Here is a 25,210-nt window from a genome sequence, read left to right as displayed (position 1 = left end):
GCATACTGCGCATGTGCAGGTGTCCATCATGTTACGAGTGACAATATTACATAATGAACTAAATGAGGACACTAAGAGAAAACACTGAGGTAGTGACCTGTCTCAAGTTATACAGTATAATGGCATTTTATTGATGTAAGAGTTAGAATGTCAACACTGAGATCGTAAAGATGTATTGAAATGTAACTCACTTAAGAGATGTGCCATTGAATGATGGTTGATTTGCTAATTGCATTTGTATTGGAATATTTATAGCATAGATAGCATGATATCTCAGTTGTGTACTGCACATCTGTTGTGATCTCAGCACAACACTTCAAGCACTTCTGTGAAAAAAGAAAGTTTGACAAAATAATGACAGCCATGTTATTTTTAATGGTAGTCGGCTACAAATTACCTGGTCTCCACTCCCAAGTTTCATGCTGCATTAAGTCTAGTTTGGAAAGCAGTAGATGATGAAATGAGGAACCATCAATTCTCTGGGCCGTGGCTGTCATTGTTTTAATGGGATGGTGTAAAATTGTTTATGAAGTCTATAATAGGATGTACCCGGAGTTACACGCTCTGCCCAGGAATAGGTTGGCCAGTAATTTGGGCGATTACAGCTGTCTCTACCTGCCTGTTCACCGACAATCAGAAAGAGATAATCACACACCACTGTCAAGGAAGACCCTAATTATTGTTGTTGCCGGTCACCACTGGCAACAGGATTATGACGGAACGACAGATGCTGCAGGTGATAAAGCGAGAAACGAGGTCCACCGAACACGATAATTATAGTTATTGTCTCAGTGCACATATGCTATTGTGAGTCTTATCGCCGTTTAACGCCATGTTGCAGAAATTCTTACGCAGGCTGTTGAAGGGAGGTACTCTACTGTGGTTTATTGGGATTGCATAAGAGGAAGCTCCACTGGATAAGAGTTCTTCACCAAAGCAATACTATACAAGTGATACTAATGTCATGTTGAAACATTTAGAGCCTCCTTCCACAGTTGTAAGTCCCTGATTTTAATGTGAGGAGAACAGTGCAAAGCTCAAAGGAAGTCTTTGTTCAGTGATAAATTCTGCCTGTGAGATTTTGTTAACATTAATTGTTTAAAAGAATGGCACTGTATACTGAGCTCCTGTTTATTTTTCTTTCGAGAGAGACTGTGTGTGTGTGTGTGTGTGTGTGTGTGTGTGTGTGTGTGTGTGTGTGTGTGTGTGTGTGTGTGTGTGTGTGTGTGTGTGTGTGTGTGTGTGTGTGTGTGTGTGTGTGTGTGTCTCCTTTGGGGATCCCCAGTTTGATATGCATTTGATACAATTTATATTTTTTATCTCTGGGACCCCACTCTACACTGTAAAATCCTCAGTGTTAATTTAACTCTGAGAGTTTACAAATGGAAGCAAATGGTCCATTTGGTTGAATTTGTACATTGTAACGTATTAAGGCATATACGGCGTATTAGCCAGGGATCCTTTTAAGAAACATAGAGCATTTAAACTGGGCCCTTTTGGTCTCACACTAGTCAAGACAGAAATGTGAGATGACTGCTGTTTGTTTGACATTTACATTTTGTTATTAAGCATTTTGTTGTGTTTTTTGTATACAGAGAAATATAATCAAGGCATTGCTTCAATAAACAAGGTGTCTTGTAGTACACACATTGTAAGGCAAGGCTATTCAAAGTGCTTTACTTAAAACATTAAGCATAAAGACATTAAATGTTCAAGGTTCAAGGTATAAAATAGAAAAACGAGAATACAATTGCAGCACACTGAGTGCAGAATAAATGATTAAGAAACCTCAGTTCTTATACAGTAAATCAAAGCTAAAGACCCTTTTGTTTGCTGCAGCCATTTACTGGGTTGTAGCAGACCTGCATTTTTCCGAGAGCTTGTGTCATGTGGTGCATAAATACTGGACAGGTAAGAATTTTGGCCCTAAAGCATTCAGTGCTTTATAATCCAACATTTCATTTTTTATCAATCAATTTGTTGCAGACAGGAACCCAATTTAAATATGTAAAAACTTGAGTGATGTGATCCACTTTCTTGGTATTAGTAAGGACTCGAGCAGTCGTCTGATTGTTTTTTTTAGGGGAACCTATAAAGTTTAAACACTCGTAAACATCTCAAAGCCCAAAGTGTGTTTTTAATGGTATGTTGTTTTTATAGTTTTGTTTTGGTGCCGTCTCCCTCCATACAGATTGTGGCCTTACGGGAGCAGAATGCCCACATTCAGAGGAAAGTGGCGTCAGGGGAAGGAGAGGACCTGTTGGACGCCAGCGAGGCTCAGCAGAAGGTCCATGGCAAGGTGGGCATACCTCTATCTCCGCCTCGCTAACACATTCTAGATTAGCTTTCACTGGGGTACAAATGGAGGTCATTGTGCAAATTATATCCCAAGCTCTGAATCTGTTTTGGTGCATTTGTGCACATGCTAATATCGCACACATCAATATATTTTTATTTCAAATGCAAGTGTGTGCTCTCAGCACACAGGGGTGTTTAATTTGCGATATTAGTTATTATATCCTATTACCAGACTGGCACCATGACGTCCTTTGTGTAGGCATTCTGAAGGACACCCACAGTCAGGTGAATGCACTTGCTGTGACCTCGGCCAATGCCATTATGCATGAGCACTCCTCACGCATCTGCATGGCTGAATACGAAATTGCGCCTTGATTATTAATTCATACTGAGATGTGTTGCTGTACCTTAACGTTCACAAGATTCCGGTGAATCTTGTGAACTACCTTGAAAATCAAATTCCAACACAGGAAGCGTGGCGATCCTCCATTTGCATGCAGTCTGCACTCTACAGGGAAAGGATATAGATATACACATATAGAGAAAGTGAAAGGAAAATTAGTATTTACTGGTCTACGGGGGGAGGGGGAATTATTTTTACAGCTTCGCCCACCAGAAGGCTGCTCAGATGGCACAGATGAGTGCACAGGGGGAACTGTTACCTTCTCTTCATATAATTGATCCTCACTATGATCATTATAAAATGGCACCTTTTCTGTCTGACTTTTCAGAAGCCTGCCTACTAATGACATCGTTGATGGGGATTCTAAGTTAGGAACTAAGTTATCACGCTGTAATAATTTAGAAGCCATTGTTCTTGCATCAATAAGAGTTTCAAATATTGTCTGAAAAGACCAAATCTGAACTGTCCACAGCCCACCTCGGAGACACAGAGCGACTAGATAGAATTATAGAAAGGGTGGCAAGTTATAATGAGCATTATAGTGTCTTGCTAAGGGATGCTCCGACACGTAGACTGGGCAAGCCAAGGATCGAACTGACAACCTTTCCAAAAAACAGCCCCTTAAAGGTGGGCTGTTTACACACTCTGAGACACACAAACATGCGCCGACATAAACACTCACTGGTTATCAGTTTTGTGTTGACAGTGGAGAGAGTGGAGAGAGAGAGAGAGAGATGCGAGAGGGTAGGGAAAGGGGATGATGAGTGAGGAGGAGGCTTACAGAGTGCACATTAACCTAGGGAATAAGAAGTCACCTTCTTATAGCCTTGTCTACCTGACACATCAGCTAACGCAGGCAGACATATGCAGCCTGTTGCTCTGTTCACTCTCTGTCCCACAATACGCATTTAGAATATTTATGATACTGAACATGTATAAATCAGAATCAAGGCATTTAACATTAAGGATGGGGTGTCAATCCTTAAAGTTGGTCCATCATGAGAGTGCTGTTATTGAAATTAGCGGTGTGATGTCCCGGGCCTGTTTCCTGCTCTGCACAGTCATCATTGATCACATGCGTAGAGATGCCCAGTTAGGTTTGTCCTCACAGATGGATAGCTGGGAATGGGCAACCGGAGAGACAAAAGAAATCCACATTGTGTTTTTCTTTGTCATAGGTAGGTGGAAAAACCTGCCTTCCTTGTCATCGCTCAACATGAGGAATTGATAATATTATGCTCTCCACACGCTACAGTATTTTGGAGCGGCTATTTTCAAGGAATTATTTGCTCACGATAATAACATTATCATTTGATGCCTTGTTCTTTTCTCAAACCTTCTCTTCCAGTTAGACTTTGGATCTCTCTCTCTCTAACACACACACACACACACACACACACACACACACACACACACACACACACACACACACACACACACACACACACACACACACACACACAGTTTTTCTCTGACACACATCATTAATCTACCTCAAACACAGATTCTGGGTTCAGAATACAGTTAGGAGCCAGTGAATTCTAGTCATATTGCAGGCATCAAAGCATCCTTTCAACTGCAGTCGACAGTGATTTATTTTAATCACCATCCAGATTTAGTCAGCGTCCAGATTTAAAGTAGGTGAGGAAGAGCCAAGCCAAGCTCCTGAATTAGAATGTATTAGACTGCTAAAGTGACTCTCCAAAGAAGACATAGTGAGGACAGCAGTGATCTCTCAAAGCCTGCTTCAATACTCTCTAGGACAATCTTGACAGCAAATCGGGAGCTTGTTTTATTCTCCTTGTTCATCGCTTTCAATCGGGCCAATGATTCATAGAGTATCATCTGTCCCCTCACCCATACATCTCATTCTCAAACCGCAGCTTTTGTCACTGAAACATATTTCACTTCTATTCATCCAGGAATAGATTTTTATTTTATGATATAATATATATTTACCATTTAAGCTCCATATATACTTCGCTGATCGGGGTCCCCCAGGGGTCTGTACATGGCCCCATCCCTTTTCCCTCTACACCAAATCTCATCGCCGAAAATAGATGATCTGATCTGCGAAAGTGACCAGTATCTATAGCGACACAATAGTAGAAATGAGCTTACCAACAGCTTCCATTTAACCCACTGGTTCTCAACACTGGTTCTCCGGGTCTATAGGTCTATAACTCTGAGAGTGTACAACCGGAACCTCCATTTGGTTCCATTTATACACTCTCAGAGTTAAATTAACCATTTTACAGTGTAGATTGGAGTAAAACAGAAGTAAAAACAGGTTGTCAAATGGGGGTCCTTGGGCTAATGCATTTCAAACCGGGGGTCATTGAATCACTGATTTAACGTCTTCCCCTCTCGTCTCCCCAGCGGCTGTCCAACGGCTCTCTGGAGTCGGCCCACGAGGCCAGCCAGGTGGTGGAGCTCCAGGACCTGCTGGAGAAGCAGAACTACGAGCTGGCCCAGATGAAGGAGCGCATGTCCTCGCTGTCGTCACGGGTCTCTGAAGTGGAGCTGGAGCTGGAAACGGCCCGCAAGGACCTCACCAAGTCAGAGGAGATGAGCAACAAGTATCAGAGAGACATCAGAGAGGTGAAGCACCGTGCACACACACATAGATGTACCGTATCTATATAGTATGCGTGCATGTGTATATGTATATGTATATGTATATGTATATGTATATGTATATGTATATACTAGAGGGTCGGGCCGCTACGCGGCCCTCCCGTCTAGTAGCCTGGCCCGCACATCGGAGACAGAGACAGAAGAGCGTATAGACGTTCCTTGCAACACCGGTGCTTGTTTCTCACACATGATTTGGCAACGCGCAAAACGAAAGCGAAACCTAACTGTAGCATGCAAACCGAAAGCGAAACCTAACATGCAAGTGACAAACATGAAACAAACACGAAACCTAACAGACAAACAGACAAACACGCACACACGCACACATCCAGTTTGCCAATTGTATATATAGTCATATATGCATGCACACAGGAAACATGGACGCGCACCAACATGTGCACACACAAAGGCATGCATGCATTTAGGCACTCATGCACACGTGCACACATGAAACACATACACACACACACACACACACACACACACACACACACACACACACACACACACACACACACACACACACAGAGAGACACAAGCCTTGCATTAGCATATGCTCTCTCACATGGTCTCTCTCAAACACACACACACACACACACACACACACACACACTTGCGCACACGGGAACACAAGGTTCTCTGCTGGGTTGTAACCACTACACTGACAAACACTTAATGTCAAACCAGGCTGATGGCTTTTTAACAAGCTGTTTCAAAGCTGCACAATCAAATGTGGGTGTGACCATATAGAACGCAGGCTACTTCAAACAGCCACATATCCAAAAGAAATGAGGTTTATGCCACAAATAGACAATTAAGAATGCAATCATAGAACCCCATTCTGTGTGTTGGAAATGTCACTGTGAAGTGAATGTCAATGCAGTGGACTGCATAATGAATACGGGCTGTCATATAAGGAAACCTAGTATGTCCAAAACCGGAAGAAAATGGAAAAAATATCCTTTCAACCTGGCATCATTATAGGTGAAATATTTCTAAAATAGCTAAAATAGCTATTTTATGAAAACACACGAAAAGCTAAAATATGGACATACAAGATTTCTGCCCCGACAGTGACGATATACGGCTGGTCCCCCACGTGACCCACGGACGGCAGAGATTGCTATTGATTGTACCGCTAACCGCGCAGGCAGAGCCAGTGATCATGGTCCCGAAAGTGTGAGGGCCGGGGTGGTCTTATCAGATAGAGCCAGTGTTATTACCACGCGCTCCCACATCTGAGAGTGGGCTTATCAATGCAATGGGTTTCCTGTGTGTGTTTGTGTGTGTGTCTTCTCGCTCTGTGCACATGCATACACAGTACATGTACGTGCGTGCGCGTGCGTGCCTGCATGCGTGCGTGCACGTAGATGTGTATGTGTGCATGAGTGTGTGCATTCTCTCGCCACAGAGGAAATGAACTCGGTGTTCTTGAGATACAGTCACATTAGAGAGGGGAAGCTTATATCGCTGTTTGCTTTTTTCTTGTCTAGATTGTATTGCAGGTATGTTTGCATGTGGTCAACATACACTTACATAATTGTGCAGTGATGTAAAGTAGCTAAGTACATTTACTCAAGTACAATTTGAGGTATTTTTTACTTTACTGGAGTATTTCCAATTTTCAATACTTTTACTTCTACTCCACTACATCTCAGAGGCAAATATTGTACTTTTACTCCACTACATTATGTGAAAACTTTAGTTACTAGTTACTTTGCAGATACATTATTATATTACAAAAACATACATTAACCACTTTAGCCCTATTTTAAACCTAGGCTATTTGAAAATAGCAGATCTACAAGCTCACAACGTGACGTGTTGTGAGCTTGTAGATCGGCTATTTTCAAAAATGTTAGTACTTTTACTTTTGGTACTTTAAGTATATTCTGTGGCCAATACTTTGGTACTTTTACTCAAGTAACATTTTGAACACAGGCCTTTTACTTGTAACAGAGTATTTTTATATTGTGGTATTTCTACTTTTACTTAAGTAAAATATCTGAGTACTTTTTCCACCACTGTAATTGTGTTTGCGTGCGCGTGTGTGTGTCTGTGTGTGTGTGTGTGTGTGTGTGTGTGTGTGTGTGTGTCCCCGTCCGTCCGTCCGTCCGTCCGTCCAGGCCATGTGTCAGAAAGAGGACATGGAAGAGCGCATCGTCACACTGGAGAAGCGCTATCTCAGCGCACAGCGGGAGTCCACCTCCCTGCACGACATCAGTGACAAGCTAGAGAACGAGCTCGCCAACAAGGAGGCGTTCCTCAGACAGGTCTGTTTGACGTAAAGCACTTACTGTACATGGAGTTTTCTTTTGTCGTTTGCGGAACATGTCCCCCCATCTGCTCAAAACGTTTTTTATTGGTTGATTTAAGTTGTTAATGGAAATGGGAAGGGAGTGTCTTCGGGTCGCCTGTGGAGGAGAAATTAATTTACTGTGTCACCCAGCAGATTGCTGTTAACATGGCTCGGATGAGCGCCTGGAGGGAGGGGGGGAGGGGGTTTAGCTGTTCCTTTGAGAAAGCATTTGATTTTAACCCATTAAAACCTGAGGCCAATTCTACAGCTGCTTTCTAAATCAGTAGTTCTCAAACTTTTTTGTAATTAAAAATTATTCAACATTTTTCAAACACTTTCAAGAATTACAAGCTGATTTACAAGCTTGCAGCGCGGCTCGAAGTGACGCACTGTGAGCTTATATATCTGCTATTTTGGAATAGCCAAAGATAAAATCTAAAATAACACAGATGCTTTTAATGGGTTAAAAGTAGTTCTAAAAAACATTATTATATCCTGAAGCCATGAAGATGTTGTAGGCAGTCTCTGTGATTTCCGTTCCACAAGTATTCTCCTTCCAGGTATTAGGGTTGTGAATGCTTTCCTTGCTGATATTCATTTCAATACCACACACATTGGACCACATATATTCACATTGTAGGGTAAATATTGAGTGGCTAGGGCTTGTAACAAAAAGGCTCTGAGATGCCTGACAGCAATCTTCCAGTTTGACTTCCGGGAGGACCCAGAAGTTTGGTGCATGTAACTTCCAGACACACTCCTTGTTTCCTGTCTCCCTCCACTGAGACCTGTCAATAAAGGCAGAAAAGCCCCCAAAATAACTTGATTGCTTATACCTGTAAATATACAGTATTATAAGCAGATTACATTGCATTTATACATGACCTTATAAGTCATTATAGAATGCTTTATAATGTGTTATATTTATTGTTGTTGCCTAATGGTGGAACTATAACAGGCTGATTCGAGTTTTTACCTATAACTGGACTGATCGACGTGAAACTTTGCACGCACACTCCCTAGAGGCCAAGGAAAAACATCTGCCCTGCATTTTTCACATCAGCCTACAAAAATTGTGTATTACTCCTACTACTACAGATTATGTCCAAACATCACGCAAATCGCACACATTGTCTATAGTCATGACTGAATTCCGAACATTGCTACCCCACAATACCTAACCTGGCATAGACCTGTGCTCCGAGGAGCACTTTTTCTAGTTGAATATATTTTTTACTTTTTGTTATACTTACCCTAGCAACCGCATATCAGACCCTATCAACCACTATTTTACCCTAGCAACCACCTGTTTTACCCTAGAGTAGACCAGAGCATTGTTGTGGCTTACCTAGCTTACTTACTTACTTACTTAGCAACCACCTGTTTTCCCCTAGAAAACAACTCTTAACGCTAACACTATGAACACTACTCATATTTAACACAATCAACACTATTAACACTAGCAATACTTAACACAGTGTCAACACTCTTGACACTAACAATAGTTATCACTATTAGCACTCGTAACACTCTTTTGGCTAATTCCCGTTAGAGGTTGCCACAGCGCGTCATCTGTTTCTGTTCTCTACATCACTCCAAGACAATTACCTTAAACTACAGCTGCTTTGGAGGATGAATACAGAAGTCTAACCCTCAAAATGATTGACAGACCAAAGCCAAACTTGCAAAGTACAGCAAACAAATAGTTCAATTCAATTTTGTGAAATGCCGTCTCAGCGTCCAGGGACATATACATTGGATGTTTTTCAAGAAAGTCTCTCCTCCTGTGCCATTCTTGCTTTAATATGAAAGAGTTAATTTATTTCTAAAGGACCAGACATGTTTGCAACAGTACAGTATGACCATGAAGCTCGCTGGCTGTGTGATATTATTCTGCAGAGCATAGAGAATTTAATTATGAGAGCACAGCTTGACCTTATATTAAATGAAAACAAATTAGAATTTACATTTATTTACTTATTTATTTATTTATTTATTTATGGGGAGTTTAAAACACACACACAAGCCCAGGTGCAAGGCACTCCTATCATTCATCTAAATCTGTGTCAAATGATGCTACTGCAAGGTTTAAGTCCTTATGTTCTTGTCAGGATTTAATCCCCTTGATGATTTTCTTGCCCAGAAAAGGTTGGAAGACAGTTAGGTAATATCAGCTACAACCACCAGCTGAGGTCCAGATGGATGGAGATAGATAGAATGTAATAATCACATAAGCAAGCATTCGCGCGCGCGCACACACACACACACACACACACACACACACACACACACACACACACACACACACACACACACACACACACACACACACACACACACACACACACACACACACACACACACACACACATGCACGCACACAGATGCCCAAACATGTACAGACAATCTGCAATGGTCTGTATGCATAATCACAACCATGGCATACTGCACCTTGGTTGGGTGTCACTGAAGCAGTGTGTTTTGCAGTGCAGGAGGCACCCAGTGCGAGAGAAATGTAGCGCTAAGCAATTCCCCAGCTAAATTATCTAGAGCAGCTTTTTTATTTCCAATGCAACTCCTTTTTCGCCCTTGGGTTTGACATCAGTCCCCCCTGTTCTAGGACACCCCAGCCGCTGGTCACAACATCGTTTGACTACAACTCTCGCTCCATAAAATAAATGGCATCGCATCCAGCGACCTCCCCAGAGAATAGAGAAATTACCTTATAGAATCCTATTGGCCGGGCTGTGCTACCATACGTACATATACATACATACATGCACATAATGTCCACACTCATCGCTGCGTGTGTTAATGAGTTTTACTTGTTGTCGTGCCAGCAGCCACGCCCCAAGGTCTGCCTACTGCTGTTTGAAGATGGGTTGCTGTGGGGCTGAAGGGATGGAGAGAGAGGGCGGATGGAGGGGCAACTAGGGGGGATAATGTGAACGTGTGCGTGCGCACACACACACACACACACACACACACACACACACACAATGTTGCTTTCCCAGGGTGATGCCCAGCAACAATAGGCAGAAGAATAGGTCATAAGCCCTACACGGCAAATAGCAAAAATAGACGATCTACAAGCAACATGTCTTATCATGATGCCTTGTGAGCTTGAAAGATCTGCTATTTTAGATTTCTTTACTTCTTCAAAATGGCATGCCCAAAATAGTGATGCCAGAGATAATGTGGTTAAATTAACTCTGTACTGCACATGCACACGCGTTTAACTCTGTGAAATGAATCCTGGGGATTTTGTGTTATCACTCATGCACATGACTCGCGCCAGTCTAATTATGGCGTGCTGAACTGCCAGGGCCAGGGCTTTGAGGAGCAGAGTGTCTGCCACAGACGGGGGTGGCTGCCAAACAGTCAGCAAAAATGGAGCGGCTTAAAGCCGATCAGTTGAGGGGGACAGTGAAACCCTTTTTGTGCACAACAGGGAAATAATAGTCTCTCACTGGCAGTTGGATTTCAGTCACAGTGTGTGATGGCAAGAGAGCAGCATCTGTATGCCTCTCGTTTGCCACTTACAAAACACATAATGTATCCCTTGCTCAATGTTTTAAAAACGGATAAGGGTCTCTAGGGTCTACTTCTAAAATGTAACATTAACTGAAGCCACTTATTGAAGCATCATGTTATGCACATGCATACTGTAGCAATGATGTCATGCATGTATCAGAGACCTGTTAGACTAGACAACTCATCAACTGATCATACCACCTCTTATTCACCAATCACATTTCAATAATATATTACGAAAGTGAAGGAAATAGCCACGGACAGGTGTTTCTGTCCGTGATAGGTAAATAAATCCATGTGAAAAGGACATTCTTTGTGTGCTGGCTATTTCCTTCACTTCCATGACATTATTGAGCTGTGCACCATAGACTTTTATGAGTGTTGCGGGCCTTCCGCTTTGCAGTCATTTCTCTCAATAATATAGTACGAGACATGTCAAATATATGTTACGGTTAACATAGTAATAAAATGAGAAATGCCTCTTGTGCAGATGGAGGAACATTTGCGGCAGATGAAAAATTGCAGCAGATGTAGACATAGAATCGCAGTCGCTTGTGCGTGGTTAAAATAGCAAGCAGCATATACTGTATAGAATCACAATCTTTTCTGCAGGTGAGACATCACTGAGCAGCAGATATCAGACATGTATAAATAAGTGACACTGCAATGGACTGCAATCACAGTCACATGCACACGGAGATGATGCCTTTGTGACAGCCTGTGTCATCAACACAACATGGCCACAGAGCTCAGCGCTTGTTCCCTCCCCAACCTCTATTATTTGTACATGCCTACAGGCTCTTTCAGAATGTCTCGTTTTGAGCTATAGTTCATATTGCGAATTCACCCTGCTGCTCGTATTCAATGGGGAGCATCCTCAGCCCAGATCCGGGAAACCATTTGTTGTAATAAATGGTCCTATACTGTCAATCCTCTCAAGTGTCTCTGACTGAAAAACTGTACATCAATAATATTCAGTTTGAGCAGGAGATGTCGGAAAATTAGATTTGGGAATAAACTAGATAGGAGTGTGTCGTCGACCATTTTGATAGATGCAGAATGCTGGTTACTTGTTGGTTACTTGTTCACATATATTTTGTTATTTTGATTAGTTTCTTGCCCACAAATGTTATTTAAATGTTTTTGACAGATGCTAGGTTTGATGTTTATCCTAGTTTCTTTGAATCACTATTATCTTTGCTTTCTCATTCTCTTGCCATTTACTGTGATCTCGCACTTGTAGGTCGGGTCGCTCTGGATAAGAGTGTTTGCTAAACGCCTAACGCGCGTGCGTGTGTGTGTGTGTGTGTGTGTGTGTGTGTGTGTGTGTGTGTGCGCGCGCGCGCACACAGATGGAAGAAAAGAACAGGCAGCTACAAGAGCGGTTGGAGCTAGCTGAGCAGAAGCTCCAGCAGACCATGAGGAAGGCAGAGACTCTGCCCGAGGTAGAGGCTGAGCTGGCCCAGAGAATAGCAGCCCTTACCAAGGTAAGACACACACACACACACACACACACACACACACACACACACACACACACAGGAAGGTGGCATATTCCACCAGATGTTCTTATCTGCCCAAATGTAAAGAAAGAAACCAAAAAACCTGTGTGAGAGATTTACTGTACATCACCTTCTCATCATGACTTTCCAATGTGTCCCTCTTCCTCTTCCTCGGCTCACGTAGTCCGACTCCAGCTCTGCTTCCTCCTCTCCCGATGATTATCACTTTGTTATGGAAGCTAAACTCCAAGACATGAACTCCATTCTTAGGAAGGTAGCCCCGCAGGACTTCGCAGCTATCGCTCACTTAGACGGCAGACTTTTCATTCATTTGTTAAACCTCAAGCTGCGTTTGTGGGTGTTGTTTATTGGGAGGGCGGCGGGTGTTTAATACTCTGGTTGTTCCGCCACCATGGGACAGCTGCATGGCACATCTGGCTGGAGCTCATAGATGGCAGCGCAACTCTTTCTCAGACTCAGTCATTCTTCTCGTCTGTTTTTGGTTGTGTTTTGTTTCAACCTGCTCTCCTTCCTTTATGCTTAAACCAAAGAGGTGTTATCAGTGTTTTCAGTTCGGAGTAGAGGCTTTGTTTGTGTTGTTTTTTGGCTTGGGTGTCTGTCGCCTCAGCTTTTGCTTTTGTTTTGCCCGCTGGCTGTTAAAACCTGGTCACAGTGCGCTCCCTTCTCTCTCTCTGTTTCTCTCTCTGTCCCTCTCTCCCTCTTGTCCATGCTCTTGTTTCACTTGTAGGCAGAGGAGCGTCACGGTAGCATTGAGGAACGCATGAGGCACTTGGAAGGCCAGCTGGAGGAGAAGAACCAGGAGCTTCTCAGGGTGAGTTTTTACGCTCAGTGTTAATTTTGACAGCAAATTCTGATTTAGTCTTTGTCTTTTTAACGACACACCATTTAGTTTTAGTCCTATTTTAGTCATCTGAAATTGTTTAGTCTTAGTCGACTGAATATCAAAATCTTAGTTTTGTAGTCTTAGTCAACAAAATTAACACTGGATGCGGTACAGAGCGAACTGCACAGCTTATTAAGGTAGGCTACGCGCTTAGAAACCAGAGGCTACTGAAGGAGCTTGACAGCTTGCACCAGCACTCGATGACACACCAACCAATTTAACCCATTCAATTTGGGAACGCATCTATGTCACTTTAGATTTTAGCTGTAACCATTATTTTATACTTTGGCTAGTCAAAAATAGCAGATATATACAAGATCATAGCACGGCACTCGGTGCTTGTAGATCTGCTATTTTTGAAAAATCTCGAAACTCTATGAATATATATATTTTGAAAGGGAACATTTTTTGACTCAAATCTTTGCTTCCGGGGGTCCCTGGAACAAAATATTTTCAGATTGGGGTCCGTGGCCAAATACATATAATTTTGGGGGTTGACATGAAAAAGGTTTTAGAACCACTGATATAGCAACATACGTTATTTTCAGAAAACTGTTAGGATTGCGTTCCCGGATTGAATGTATTAATGTCAATGAAACCCCACCTGCACAACATTTCACAAATTCCATCAGTGTTGTAGTTTGTGAAACGCATGGCATGGTGCCCTGATGATGACATCAGAGTCAGTTTCTCCTCTGTGTTTCTCCTCCAGGCGCGGCAGAGAGAAAAGATGAACGAGGAGCACAATAAGCGGCTGTCGGACACCGTGGACCGGCTCCTCACAGAGTCCAATGAGCGCCTGCAGCTCCACCTGAAGGAGAGAATGGCTGCTCTAGAAGAGAAGGTTCAACATGACCGCCTTGTCGATAGAAAAGCCATCATTAGCAAGTTCTGTTTAGTCAGGAAATTGTCATCGATTTAGCGTAACACAAGTTCCCTTCTGTCTTTGCAGAACATGTTAATCCAGGACTCGGAAAGTTACAGGAAACAGTACGAGGACTCGATCCACGATAAAGTAGGTTGCCGAGATCAAGAAATGATTGCCTCCCTTTTCCCCAACTAAATTTTACATGAAGTTGGCTTAATAAAGTAGTCTTTAATGGGGAAATAATGAGGGTGGTTGTTGGTGTGGGTTTTACATTTTCTATAAACCTCCTACAGAGGATAATCAAAATATTCACTCAAAGGAGTGAAAGTGAGATGTGGAAACACTAGAACATACTCCAACTGTTAGAACAATATGAATGTTATTAGCCCTAAAGACTTTCAGCTATGCCACCATGTTGATCATCATTATGACAATGATAATCATTTTGGGGATGATAACCACATAAACCTAGCGTCCCTAAAATAGCCGATTTACAAGCTCACAATGTGTTGCAACGCGTTGTGTTGTGAGCTTGTAGCTCGGCTGTCTTTGGCAAAGATGGTTGGAGCAGAGGGAAAACATTAGGGGGCCTCGTATAGACACCTGGGGGGACTCCGGTCAACTAAGTATATAGGGTTTAAGTTGTTAATTACATGTGTGAGATGGTCTGAGGGCATTTTTCTCATTTCCTCCAGACTCACCTGGCCGAGGAAATTGAGAAACTCAGATCAGAGCTGGATCAGTTCAGAATGAGGGCAGGCTCCCTCACTGAACCCACCCTGTCACGGTAGGCAGGCAACATGCACGCGCGCGTGTCTGTACTTGTTTTACTACACGTATGTTGTGAGGACCAATTTATTTTATGGTTAAAACTGATTTTAGACTTACAATTTGGGTCGCTCAGACGCATTTTTATGGGTCACGGGTAAATATCCTTGTTTCCTACATTTCTTTACAATTATTTCTGAAATGTTCTAAAGATCTGTGGGTTCTATAAATATGTAAACAATGAACATTTTTAACAAGACCTTATGACTAAATAATAACTACATTGGTGCCTTTTTTCCATGTCCTGAAAAGTAAACGTTTTGGACATACAAGGTTTCCACCCGACAGCGTTGAAATCCTTTTGTTGTCGGCTTCACAGCTTGGCCAGATGCTGTTTTCTCTCTGCAGGATTTGAGCTTAATAAACAGACAGGAGATTTATTGCTAGGCTTCAGTATGTCAAAAACTTATTTGAACACCAAAGCTTCCACTTTGTCAAGTTAACCACGTAGAAAGCACCTTGGCTATCACTCACTCGTCTATTATCAACAACCCCCCCCCCCCACCACCCCGTGTCTCTGTGAGCAGGTCGCACCTGGACACGTCAACAGAGCTCCGTTTCTCCTTGGGCTCCTTGGCGGAGACCCAGTCGGACCACTACAGGTCAGCCAAGGTCATCCGCCGGCCAAGGAGAGGTCGCGTCGGCCTGCACGAGGCCAAGGCAAGTCCCATTCGTCTCCGTCCCGCCTCCATCACTCACCCTCGTCTGTCCCGGGGTGAGGAGATGAGGTGCACTCACCTCTACCTGGGTGTGCACAGTCAGCAGTGTTGCCAGATTCTGTGAGAGAAACAAGCAACCAGGTCTAGGAAAACCAGCCCAAAAAGAAGCGACTATGGGCCACATGAGCACTTTAACATATACATCAGCTATTTGAAAATAGCAGATCTACAAGCTCACAACGCGTCGCGATGCGACGCGTTGTGAGCTTGTAGATCGGCTATTTTTAAATAAAATGTTGCGGGGAAATTATAATAAGCAGATCTGGCAACCCTGACGGTAAGTGGCAACCTACGTCTCTGTCTCTGTCTCCAGGCTAAATCGCTCGGGGAGCACGAGTGGCGTTCACAGCAGCTGGGGGTCCACAGCCATCCTTTCGAGAGCGACACGGAGATGTCGGACATCGACGACGACGACCGCGAGACGATGTTCAGTTCCATGGATCTGCTCTCGCCCGGCGGCCACTCTGATGCACAAACGCTGGCCATGATGCTGCAGGAACAGCTGGATGCCATCAACAAGGAGATACGGTAACAGATGCTGAGTTTTCTTCTTAACCCATTAAGACATTGATTGATTGATTGATGTACTTTATTTAGTAAGACATGAGAACATCAGTACATGGAAGTACAAATTCACAATACAAGGTCTACTAAATTGGAAGACTCATTAAGCACTAATGCACCGGTGGAGCTATAACAGCCAGTTTTTACCTATTACTGGACTGATCAGCGTGAAACTTTGCACGCACACTCCCTAGAGGCTAAGGAAAAACCCTGCCCTACATTTTTCACATCAGCCTCTTATAGCGCCACCAGGAGGCCAACTTTTTTCACATTTCTTTATATTACACCTACAGCTTTTGTCCAAACATTCATGCAAATGTCATGTGAGTCATGTGATCAACACGGATCTGTCCGATTTTTCATATTCCATCCTGATTGTAGCATTTCGAACATAGCTGGCCCACAATAACCTACCTGACCTGGTGGAGACCTGTGCTCCGAGGAGCACTTTTTCTAGTTGCAACCTGATTGACTAAGATTGGCATATAAAGTTTGCAAGAGTAGCTTGTTTTGAACAGAATGCCTCAAATCATAAACGCAGCCTTTGCACGCACATTCCCACTAGGCCAAGGAAGACATGCCACCCTTTTAACATTGTCCTGTTATAACGCCACCAGGAGGCCGATTTTTGCTAAGCAAATGTTTTGATATTACTCCTACAGACAAACATCACACAAATCGGTGCACATCTCTATAGTCATGTGATCAAGACGGATCTGTCCGATTTTTCATATTCCATCCTGATTGTAGCATTTCGAACATAGCTGGCCCACAATAACCTACCTGACCTGGTGGAGACCTGTGCTCCGAGGAGCACTTTTTCTAGTTGCATCTGCAATCACTATTTCCACCATCTGATTATGGTTTCTTATGGCATCTTCATTCCTAGCTATGCAGCCTGTCACCGTCGAAAAGGTTCTGAAAATATGCGACTCAGTTATTGTTCCAATTATCTCATGCTGATAGATTAGTAGTATTCAGCACCCAGAGATAAAGTTTATTAGTACTTTCTCAAGTGTGGTTAATGTGGCTTTCAGCCTTCTTTTCTCATTTGCAACACAATCAATAGAGACAGTGGCACTTTGCATTCAGGAAAAGCGTGTGTGTAACTAGAATTACAGAGTTCACCTCTGATGGGAGATAGCGATCAAGTCCCGGGAATTAAGCTTTCATTTAATTAGCAAGTCAGATCCTTGCTATGGCTGTAGCTAATGAACTGAGTTTTAGACCTTTAATCTCCTCACTTTGGTCTGTAATTAGAGCATCTTATATGGGCTCTTGGAGGATTTCTGTTTCATGTAAATTGCTACAAGTAAAATATTCACATTAGCAAATGTTTTAAGCTGACTGTTTTTAATAGTTAATCTGTTAATCTTTTGTATGCTTCATATTATTTGATCCAAGCTGACACTGATCAACATTGGACTCTTGTCTGCATAATACACAACTGTAAAATGCCCCCGTATCGTGACATGTTTGCTGTTAACCATTTAAAGGGGGTTGAAACCCTAGGCTGAATTTTTAGTTTGTTTTCTGGTTCAAGTTAAAAACCAGGGTAGGATAAAAACAAGGCAGGCTAGTAAGCCATGCAGCTCCAGCTAATCAGATGGCACACATCACACAGTGTCTTTATGTACAAAGACACTTTATAAATGACTAAGTATGGTAGTTCTAATGTGCTGAGTTTATAATGCATTATGACCAGCACATATAATACTTAATAAACCTTGTTATAAGTTGTTTTGCATAATTATAAACATTTAATATGAGGGTTATGAAGCCTCATAAGTACATTATAAATGCAATTATAATGCATTATAGACAAAATTCTAAATTCTAAAATAGCGGATATACAATTTGGACATGTATGCCTGTAATGACATGACACAAATAGATACGCCAGGGTTGACATAAAGCGATGGAACACGATCACACATACATCACCACTAGGGGTGTGGGAAAAAATCGATTCGAATCGCGATTCTCTCTTTTCTTTTTCTTTTTTCTTTTTTTATCACACGATTTTGTAACCCTATTTTTAACATCCATCGAATCGTGAGATAGCAGAAGATTCACAGCCCTAATCATCACCACTCCTCCTTTCCCTCCTCTCCCTCCTCTTCCTCTGCTCTGTCCTGGCCAGGCTGATACAGGAGGAGAAGGAGTCGACGGAGTTGCGGGCGGAGGAGATAGAGAACCGCGTCGCCAGCGTCAGCCTGGAGGGCCTCAACCTGGCCCGCATGCACCACCACGGAGCCTCCATCACTGCCTCGGCCACCGCCTCCTCCCTGGCCTCCTCCTCGCCGCCTAGCGGACACTCCACCCCGAAGCTGGACCCCCGCAGCCCCTCGCGAGACATGGAGCGCATGGGAGTCATGACACTGGTCCGTCACTGCACTGGCATCCAAGCTCCATCTCACCCCTAGCACTGACATACACACACACACACACACACACACACACACACACACACACACACACACACACACACACACACACACACGTTCTCTCTCTCACACCAACTCACACACAAGCACACACGTCTATAGCCTTGGAGAATAAATGGGCTCCATGATTCAATAGAATCACCCTCTGCTGTACCGTTAGAAGAGCAGTTAAACAGTGTTTCATCTCTTAATTCATTCAAGTCTTGTTTTATGACCTAAAGGAGAGTAAACCTCAATAGATGTGGCCTTACGTGACCCATGAAGACTGATGTTTCAAAACTAGCATAGTTTTAAAACAGTTAGATGCCTACTGGGGTTTACCGTAGGCATCACAAAGCACAGTTTGATTTGAGTGCAAGCATTACGCTTGTGTGTGCATGCACATTTGTTCATTTACAGGGATTTTTTTCCTCTTTTTGTTCCACTTGTACCAGTAAGCACTTTAACAAAGACTGATCGTCTAGCATTTCTACCATTAAAAGCCTTGAATTTTAAATACCCTCAAGGAAATGTTTGCTGGCTTGGCACCTGTGCCAAGTGCACCATATGTCTAAAGCAGCCCAATATGTACTCTGATGCCAGTTTGAACATTATACCATCTCAAGTAGTAAGCATTATTTTGACGTGAGAAAAGGCAAGAAAAGTTCATATCACATTCCCCCCCACCCACACACACACACACGCGCACTCCTACACCAAATCTCTTTGCTGAAAATAGCCTAAACCATTGAGTGATTTAATGCAACATTATACAATCACTTCTATGACTCTAAAAACCAGTGCAGCTTTTTTTGCAAGCAATGTTGCCCAGAAATGTATTATGTTTGGTGTTATATGGCATTTGACACAAACTGTCATCTACAATGAGCTAACCAACGTGACTGATTTCAGAATTATTCAAAACAATTTCCACCTCCTTCGTTCGTTCTCTCTCTCTCTCGCTCTTGCTCTTGCTCTCTCTCTCTCTCTCTCACTCTCTCTCGCTCTCTCTCTGACTGTCTTTCCTCTTGAATCCATCTGTCACTCAAGATACCCCTATGGAGAGTTTTATAAAAAAGAAAAGAAAAAAGAAACATGCTAAAAATAAAAGATACTCCCACACAATGTACTCTAACCAGTGTGTGAATGTCTTCATACCCAAGGGCTTTTAAAGGAAAAGGTATTTGATTTTATTGATCTATCAAATGACATACCAATCAGTCTTTCTCCGACAATATTGATCTTAGATTGGTCCTCTGGCATTGGAAAGCAACTCATGTGTGCCTAATGTTATATGATGTGTAAATGACAGAGCACCTTTAATTTATTGCCAGTGCATCGTTAATGTCTTGTTGGTTTTGCCTTAACCCACACATATTGATGATGATGTTTCTTGTTGTTTTTCTCTCCTCTGCCCAATAGCCCAGTGATTTGCGGAAACACAGGAGAAAGGTGCGTTTTCTTTATAACATAGCAGTGATTTTCCAGATGTTTATTTGAACAAAAGATAAAACACAATATAAGACATGATGTGTTGCATGTCATATTTTGAAATACTAAGTGCATTCATTTTTCGTATATTTAATTGCTATGTTATTTAAAGTACGGAAGATGCAAAGTGTTGATACCTACAAATGGCACATACTGTAGTTGCTGTAAGGATTCACTGTTCTATACTAGAATAGACGGAACCACGCTAATATCCCTCTTCATGCCCTGTACTACCCTCAGATAGCCGCAGTGGACGAGGATGGCCATGAGGACAAGGCCACCATCAAGTGTGAGACCTCCCCTCCCTCCACGCCGCGCACCGTCCGCATGACGCACACACTGCCAGCCTCCTCGCACAATGACGCACGAGGGTAGGTAAACAGCAAGGCAAAAGAGGGGTGAAAAGGGGTGTAATTGGATCTTAATGCACCCCTAAAAGCAGAACATTTTCTTAGAGTAGACGATAGTTTCTACTTTTGGAGCTGCATTGTATTTCTGGCCTACATCCTAGACCTGGAGACAGTGACTTGTGTTACATTTTAATGGCATGCCAAGTCAGAACCACTTTTATTGTGCTTTTAAATGTCAGTCAGATAACTGACATTAACAAAATTGTAAGACAGTTAACTGTGAAATGGATAGTTAGTTAGCCTTGTTGATTGAGCAGCAAGCTGCTACCATTGGGTTTCCAATAGGTCTGGTAACCATGCAGAAGTTGTTGGCCACGTAGGGTGTAATAGTGAGGGACATTTATTAAGATATTTATTCCATGTTTATTCAAGTCTATATAACTATATGTATGTATGTCCCCTCATAAGCAAACTCAAGGAACTGCTAAAGTGAAACTTATGAAGAGTGTGAAAGCTGGATCGTAGTTGATAATTTATGGAGGTAAAAATGTGTTTCCGTTCACTCTGCACTGCTGGTCTCATAGTAGAAAGTGCAGAACTTCTGAATGTCAGCAGGTCCTGGTTTTAATGTTGTTGTCGGTGACTCAGTGGGTTACTGAGTTGCACGCCGGTGTTCTGTACCTATATTGACGGCCAATTAAAATGTTAGCTTTATTTTTAGTGTGTATTGTGTTGCTTATATAATTTAGAAAACATTTAATCGATTCCCAAATAGAGCCAAGCCTTGTAACTGACTGTCTTGTGGACACGACAAGAAGAAGAAGAAGCCTTCTTCCCAGGGAGAGAAAAAAAAAGCCTGTTACGATTATAAGTAGAATTGTATATGGATGTCAGGCCTGTGAGTATGACCATATACATCCATATTCAATTCTACGTATAGTTCTAAACGGTAGATAAACATTTTGTTACCGCCATGCCCTGACTCCTCTGGTGCGCTATCCTCTTAGAACAATGACATTTTAAAAAGTGAAGGTCGCACTCAGAGTGACAAGAGTGAGTTAGTTTATTTTATTTCTCTACAAACGTTTCGGCTATCCAGCCTTTTTGACAGAAAAACATGGCCACTTCATTCGTCAGTTCGTCTTGCACGCACATTCCCACTAGGCCGAGGAAGAAATGCCACCCTTTTCACATTGACCTGTTATAGCGCCACCAGCAGGTCTAATATTGCAACAAAAAAAATTGTCACAAAATGCCTCAAATCATTAATGCAGTGTCCGATTGCCGTGAAAGGCCTAAGAAGAAATGGCACCCTTTTCACATTAGCCTATTATAGCGGCACCAGGAGGCCACAATAACTTACCCGACCTGGCGGAGACCTGTGCTCCGAGGAGCACTATTTCTAGTTTATACTGTATAGCACCTTTCCTGACATGAATGCAGCTCAAAGTGCTTTACAGAGCAAACAAATATAATACAAAAAATAAATAAAGCAGAAGTGCTTTAAAAAGCAATATTAATTTAACAATAAAGCAAAAAGAAGAGCAAAAGCAAAAACGACATTAAAACAATTGAAAATAATGGCATTAAAATAATGGCCAAAACAAAAAGGCAGTGAATCAAGCAAAACAGTGAAGACATGAATAACAACACAGAGATTTAGAAAAAAAATCTACTAAAAGCAAGAGTGAAGAAATAAGTCTAGAGCTGTGCTTTAAAGCTACTACAGAGGGTGCCTGTTTTAGGTGTAATGGGATTTTATTCCAAGCCATCGGCTGTCCTAATGCAGAGATTAGGACAGCAATGGTGACGCTGGCAGGAGTGCTAATCTAGCCTTATTTCGACAAAGCCTGCTATTCGTAATACAATTATGTCACTGAAGTAAAGTTTCAGACTTTGCGGGCCAAGGCAGTTGGGGTTATTCTGAATCTCCCCATGAGAGCTCACCTTGAAGGTTCTCGTTTTGAGAGAGCGTTAATAAATCCATGAAAGTGTCTCTCAGAGTGAGTTGTGCATGTTACATACTGTAAGATTGAAGTAGTGCATTTTGCTGCCCCTCAATACCGCAAAAACATATGAATCCATCAATCCAGGCGAAGTATATTGTAGCTGTTCTACTAGAGGCAAATCTGTAGACTTTGTTCATCCCAGATTTAAGAGTATCCTCAGAGGGAATCCTTTTTGTTTATGTAGGCAAATCTGTACTGTAGGCTTCCAGAAGATCTTGAGAGAATCAGCGTTTTTGGTGGATTTAAGCTGGTACTTTTGGCGTAGAGATCAAATACAGTAGGATGCATCTGTGTGCGGGTCAATTACTGTCTAGTAAGATGTTTTCAAATGATGGGGTCCTTTTTGTATCGATGTATTCATAAGTCATGTATGGAATTGGAGACTCCCTCATTGTGATTATTTTTATTTTTTATTTTTATGACACTAGGATTGCTGCCTCACTGGACGCTGAGGCCAGCGCTCTGAGCAGCGTAGCCAGCAGCCAGGACTCCCTCCACAAGCAGCCCAAGAAGAAAGGCATCAAGTCCTCCATCGGACGGCTATTTGGCAAGAAGGAAAAAGGCCGGATGGCACACATGGCACAGAGACACGTCATGGTAGATCCACAAGGTACATACTGAGTGGTCAACACAGTATACAGAGTATTCTGTGTTATGACTGTATGATGACCATATACAGTAGGCCTACTACTGTATACAATTGGTTCAAGCAAACGCAGAGGTCAATAGGTAATAAAGGGAGACTGGATAGGTTTTCATATGTGCGAAGGAAGTGGTAGCCATTGTAGTGTTCTGGAAATGGAGCTAACGTTAACTTTTAGAGGTGGTGGAGAGGTACACCTCACTCATTAAAATGATTTATTGTGAAAATGTAAGAAATTGTCATTTTGATTCATCTCAACTGCATAAAACGAACCTGATATCCCCACAACCTGTTTCCATGAGAGAACTTTCCACCTCAAAGACATTAAATCATGAACTGCCAAAATGCCTTCAAACTTCAAAAAACTTCAACTACAAGGTGCTGACCTCCATCCTCTGCAATGAGCATGAGAATTACAGTATATAAAAAGCCTCTATTATCATTAATATCATATAAATATTCTCCAAATGTACTTTAATACATTTTAAATAAAACAGTATTTTATCATATACAGTACGTTACATTCTGATAGTTCAGCAGTATTGCATGTACATACTGTACTAGTAATACATGCACAATGACATAGCTCCCACGCTGACATGTATCTATTTCTCCATCCCTTCCTAGCGATGGTGATGGACCCCGACATGGCGGGCCAGGACATGGGGGTGGGGAAGCTGGGCACACAAGCTGAGAAGGACCGCAGATTGAAAAAGAAGTAAGCTTTCACAGAGCTCCCCCTGTCTGGGCACACAACCTGCCTCTGCAGCACTTTAGTCTGCTTCCCCACAGACGGTCAATAAGACATTGACTTATGCTGTGTCTGTAGCCAGGAGGGAGGCCATGACCACCCAGCACAATCACAAGTCATTTAAACTCTGAGAGTTTCACTCCTTTACAAAAAATGGACCCTCATGGACTCTCCGACTTTAACTGACACCCCCGATTTTATAGTGCATATTCACTAGAGACAACTTGTGACACACACCCACACACACACACACACACACACACACACACACAGACACACAGACACACAGACACACACACACACACACACACACACACACACACACACACACACACACACACACGCGCACACACACACGTAACATCCACATATAGACCGTTATGTATGGGAAGCATCCCGCAGCATCCCTTTCCACACATTTCACAGCCCATTGTTTGATTTTACATTCCTCCTGTGTCTCAATCTGACCTTTTAACCCCTTAAGCCCAAACCGTCTGGTATTCTGGTACTGCAAGCAATGGGCTTGACTCACAGGCTCGCATGTGGAGCTAGTTTGTGATGTAGACGCATAAAGAGCAAGGAGAGAGATACTTCTGGGTGTTCGGGAAGGAGTACAGTATGTGCTGCGTGAGCGAGTCGCATTGAAATGAGTGTGCAGGGATTTCCTGTGCGCTCTCCAGATACTATATAGTTCAATGCTTAAGCCTGATATACTTCATACGACAGTTTTTGAACATTCTGTCTATAAAGTCATGCCCAAAATGGGAATGCCAGTTTGAAAGTGGTTAACCTTGCACACAACAGTTGGGGTCCCCTTCCTGCAGGGTTTCCATTTTGTGCTCTCTGGCTGGGAGAGGCTGGTCCTATATAACGCTATACCCTCCTGAACCCCAATCTCCTGCAGTGAGATGAGGGATCGATTAGAAAGCAAGCTCTGGATCAGCATCCAGGGGCAGAGATCAGCCTAACTATATTCACAAACAG

General features: G+C 42.6%; 1 protein-coding gene across 1 annotated transcript in view; it reads left to right on the top strand.

Annotated features, from left to right (window-relative positions):
- ppfia2 (PTPRF interacting protein alpha 2) overlaps window positions 1–25,210 on the top strand; it is a gene marked incomplete at its 5' end in the record, with an annotated part of 177,465 nt that overhangs the window by 128,725 nt on the left and 23,530 nt on the right. The window contains 16 exons of the mRNA XM_084050032.1: window positions 2,192–2,299; window positions 5,081–5,302; window positions 7,465–7,611; window positions 12,524–12,658; window positions 12,858–12,947; window positions 13,422–13,505; window positions 14,290–14,421; window positions 14,530–14,592; window positions 15,141–15,232; window positions 15,801–15,933; window positions 16,306–16,520; window positions 18,700–18,940; window positions 20,405–20,434; window positions 20,714–20,844; window positions 23,261–23,442; window positions 24,103–24,193. Of these exons, the coding sequence (XP_083906158.1) occupies window positions 2,192–2,299; window positions 5,081–5,302; window positions 7,465–7,611; window positions 12,524–12,658; window positions 12,858–12,947; window positions 13,422–13,505; window positions 14,290–14,421; window positions 14,530–14,592; window positions 15,141–15,232; window positions 15,801–15,933; window positions 16,306–16,520; window positions 18,700–18,940; window positions 20,405–20,434; window positions 20,714–20,844; window positions 23,261–23,442; window positions 24,103–24,193 (2,096 nt within the window). The remainder of the gene's footprint in view (window positions 1–2,191; window positions 2,300–5,080; window positions 5,303–7,464; window positions 7,612–12,523; window positions 12,659–12,857; window positions 12,948–13,421; window positions 13,506–14,289; window positions 14,422–14,529; window positions 14,593–15,140; window positions 15,233–15,800; window positions 15,934–16,305; window positions 16,521–18,699; window positions 18,941–20,404; window positions 20,435–20,713; window positions 20,845–23,260; window positions 23,443–24,102; window positions 24,194–25,210) is intronic.

The sequence above is a fragment of the Gymnoscopelus microlampas genome (genome assembly GCF_963454915.1).
Source record: "Gymnoscopelus microlampas genome assembly, chromosome: 23".
In the NCBI taxonomy this organism is placed as follows: domain Eukaryota; kingdom Metazoa; phylum Chordata; class Actinopteri; order Myctophiformes; family Myctophidae; genus Gymnoscopelus; species Gymnoscopelus microlampas.
Note: the sequence above shows the minus strand (reverse complement) of the source record. Positions and strands in the feature narration are given on the sequence as shown.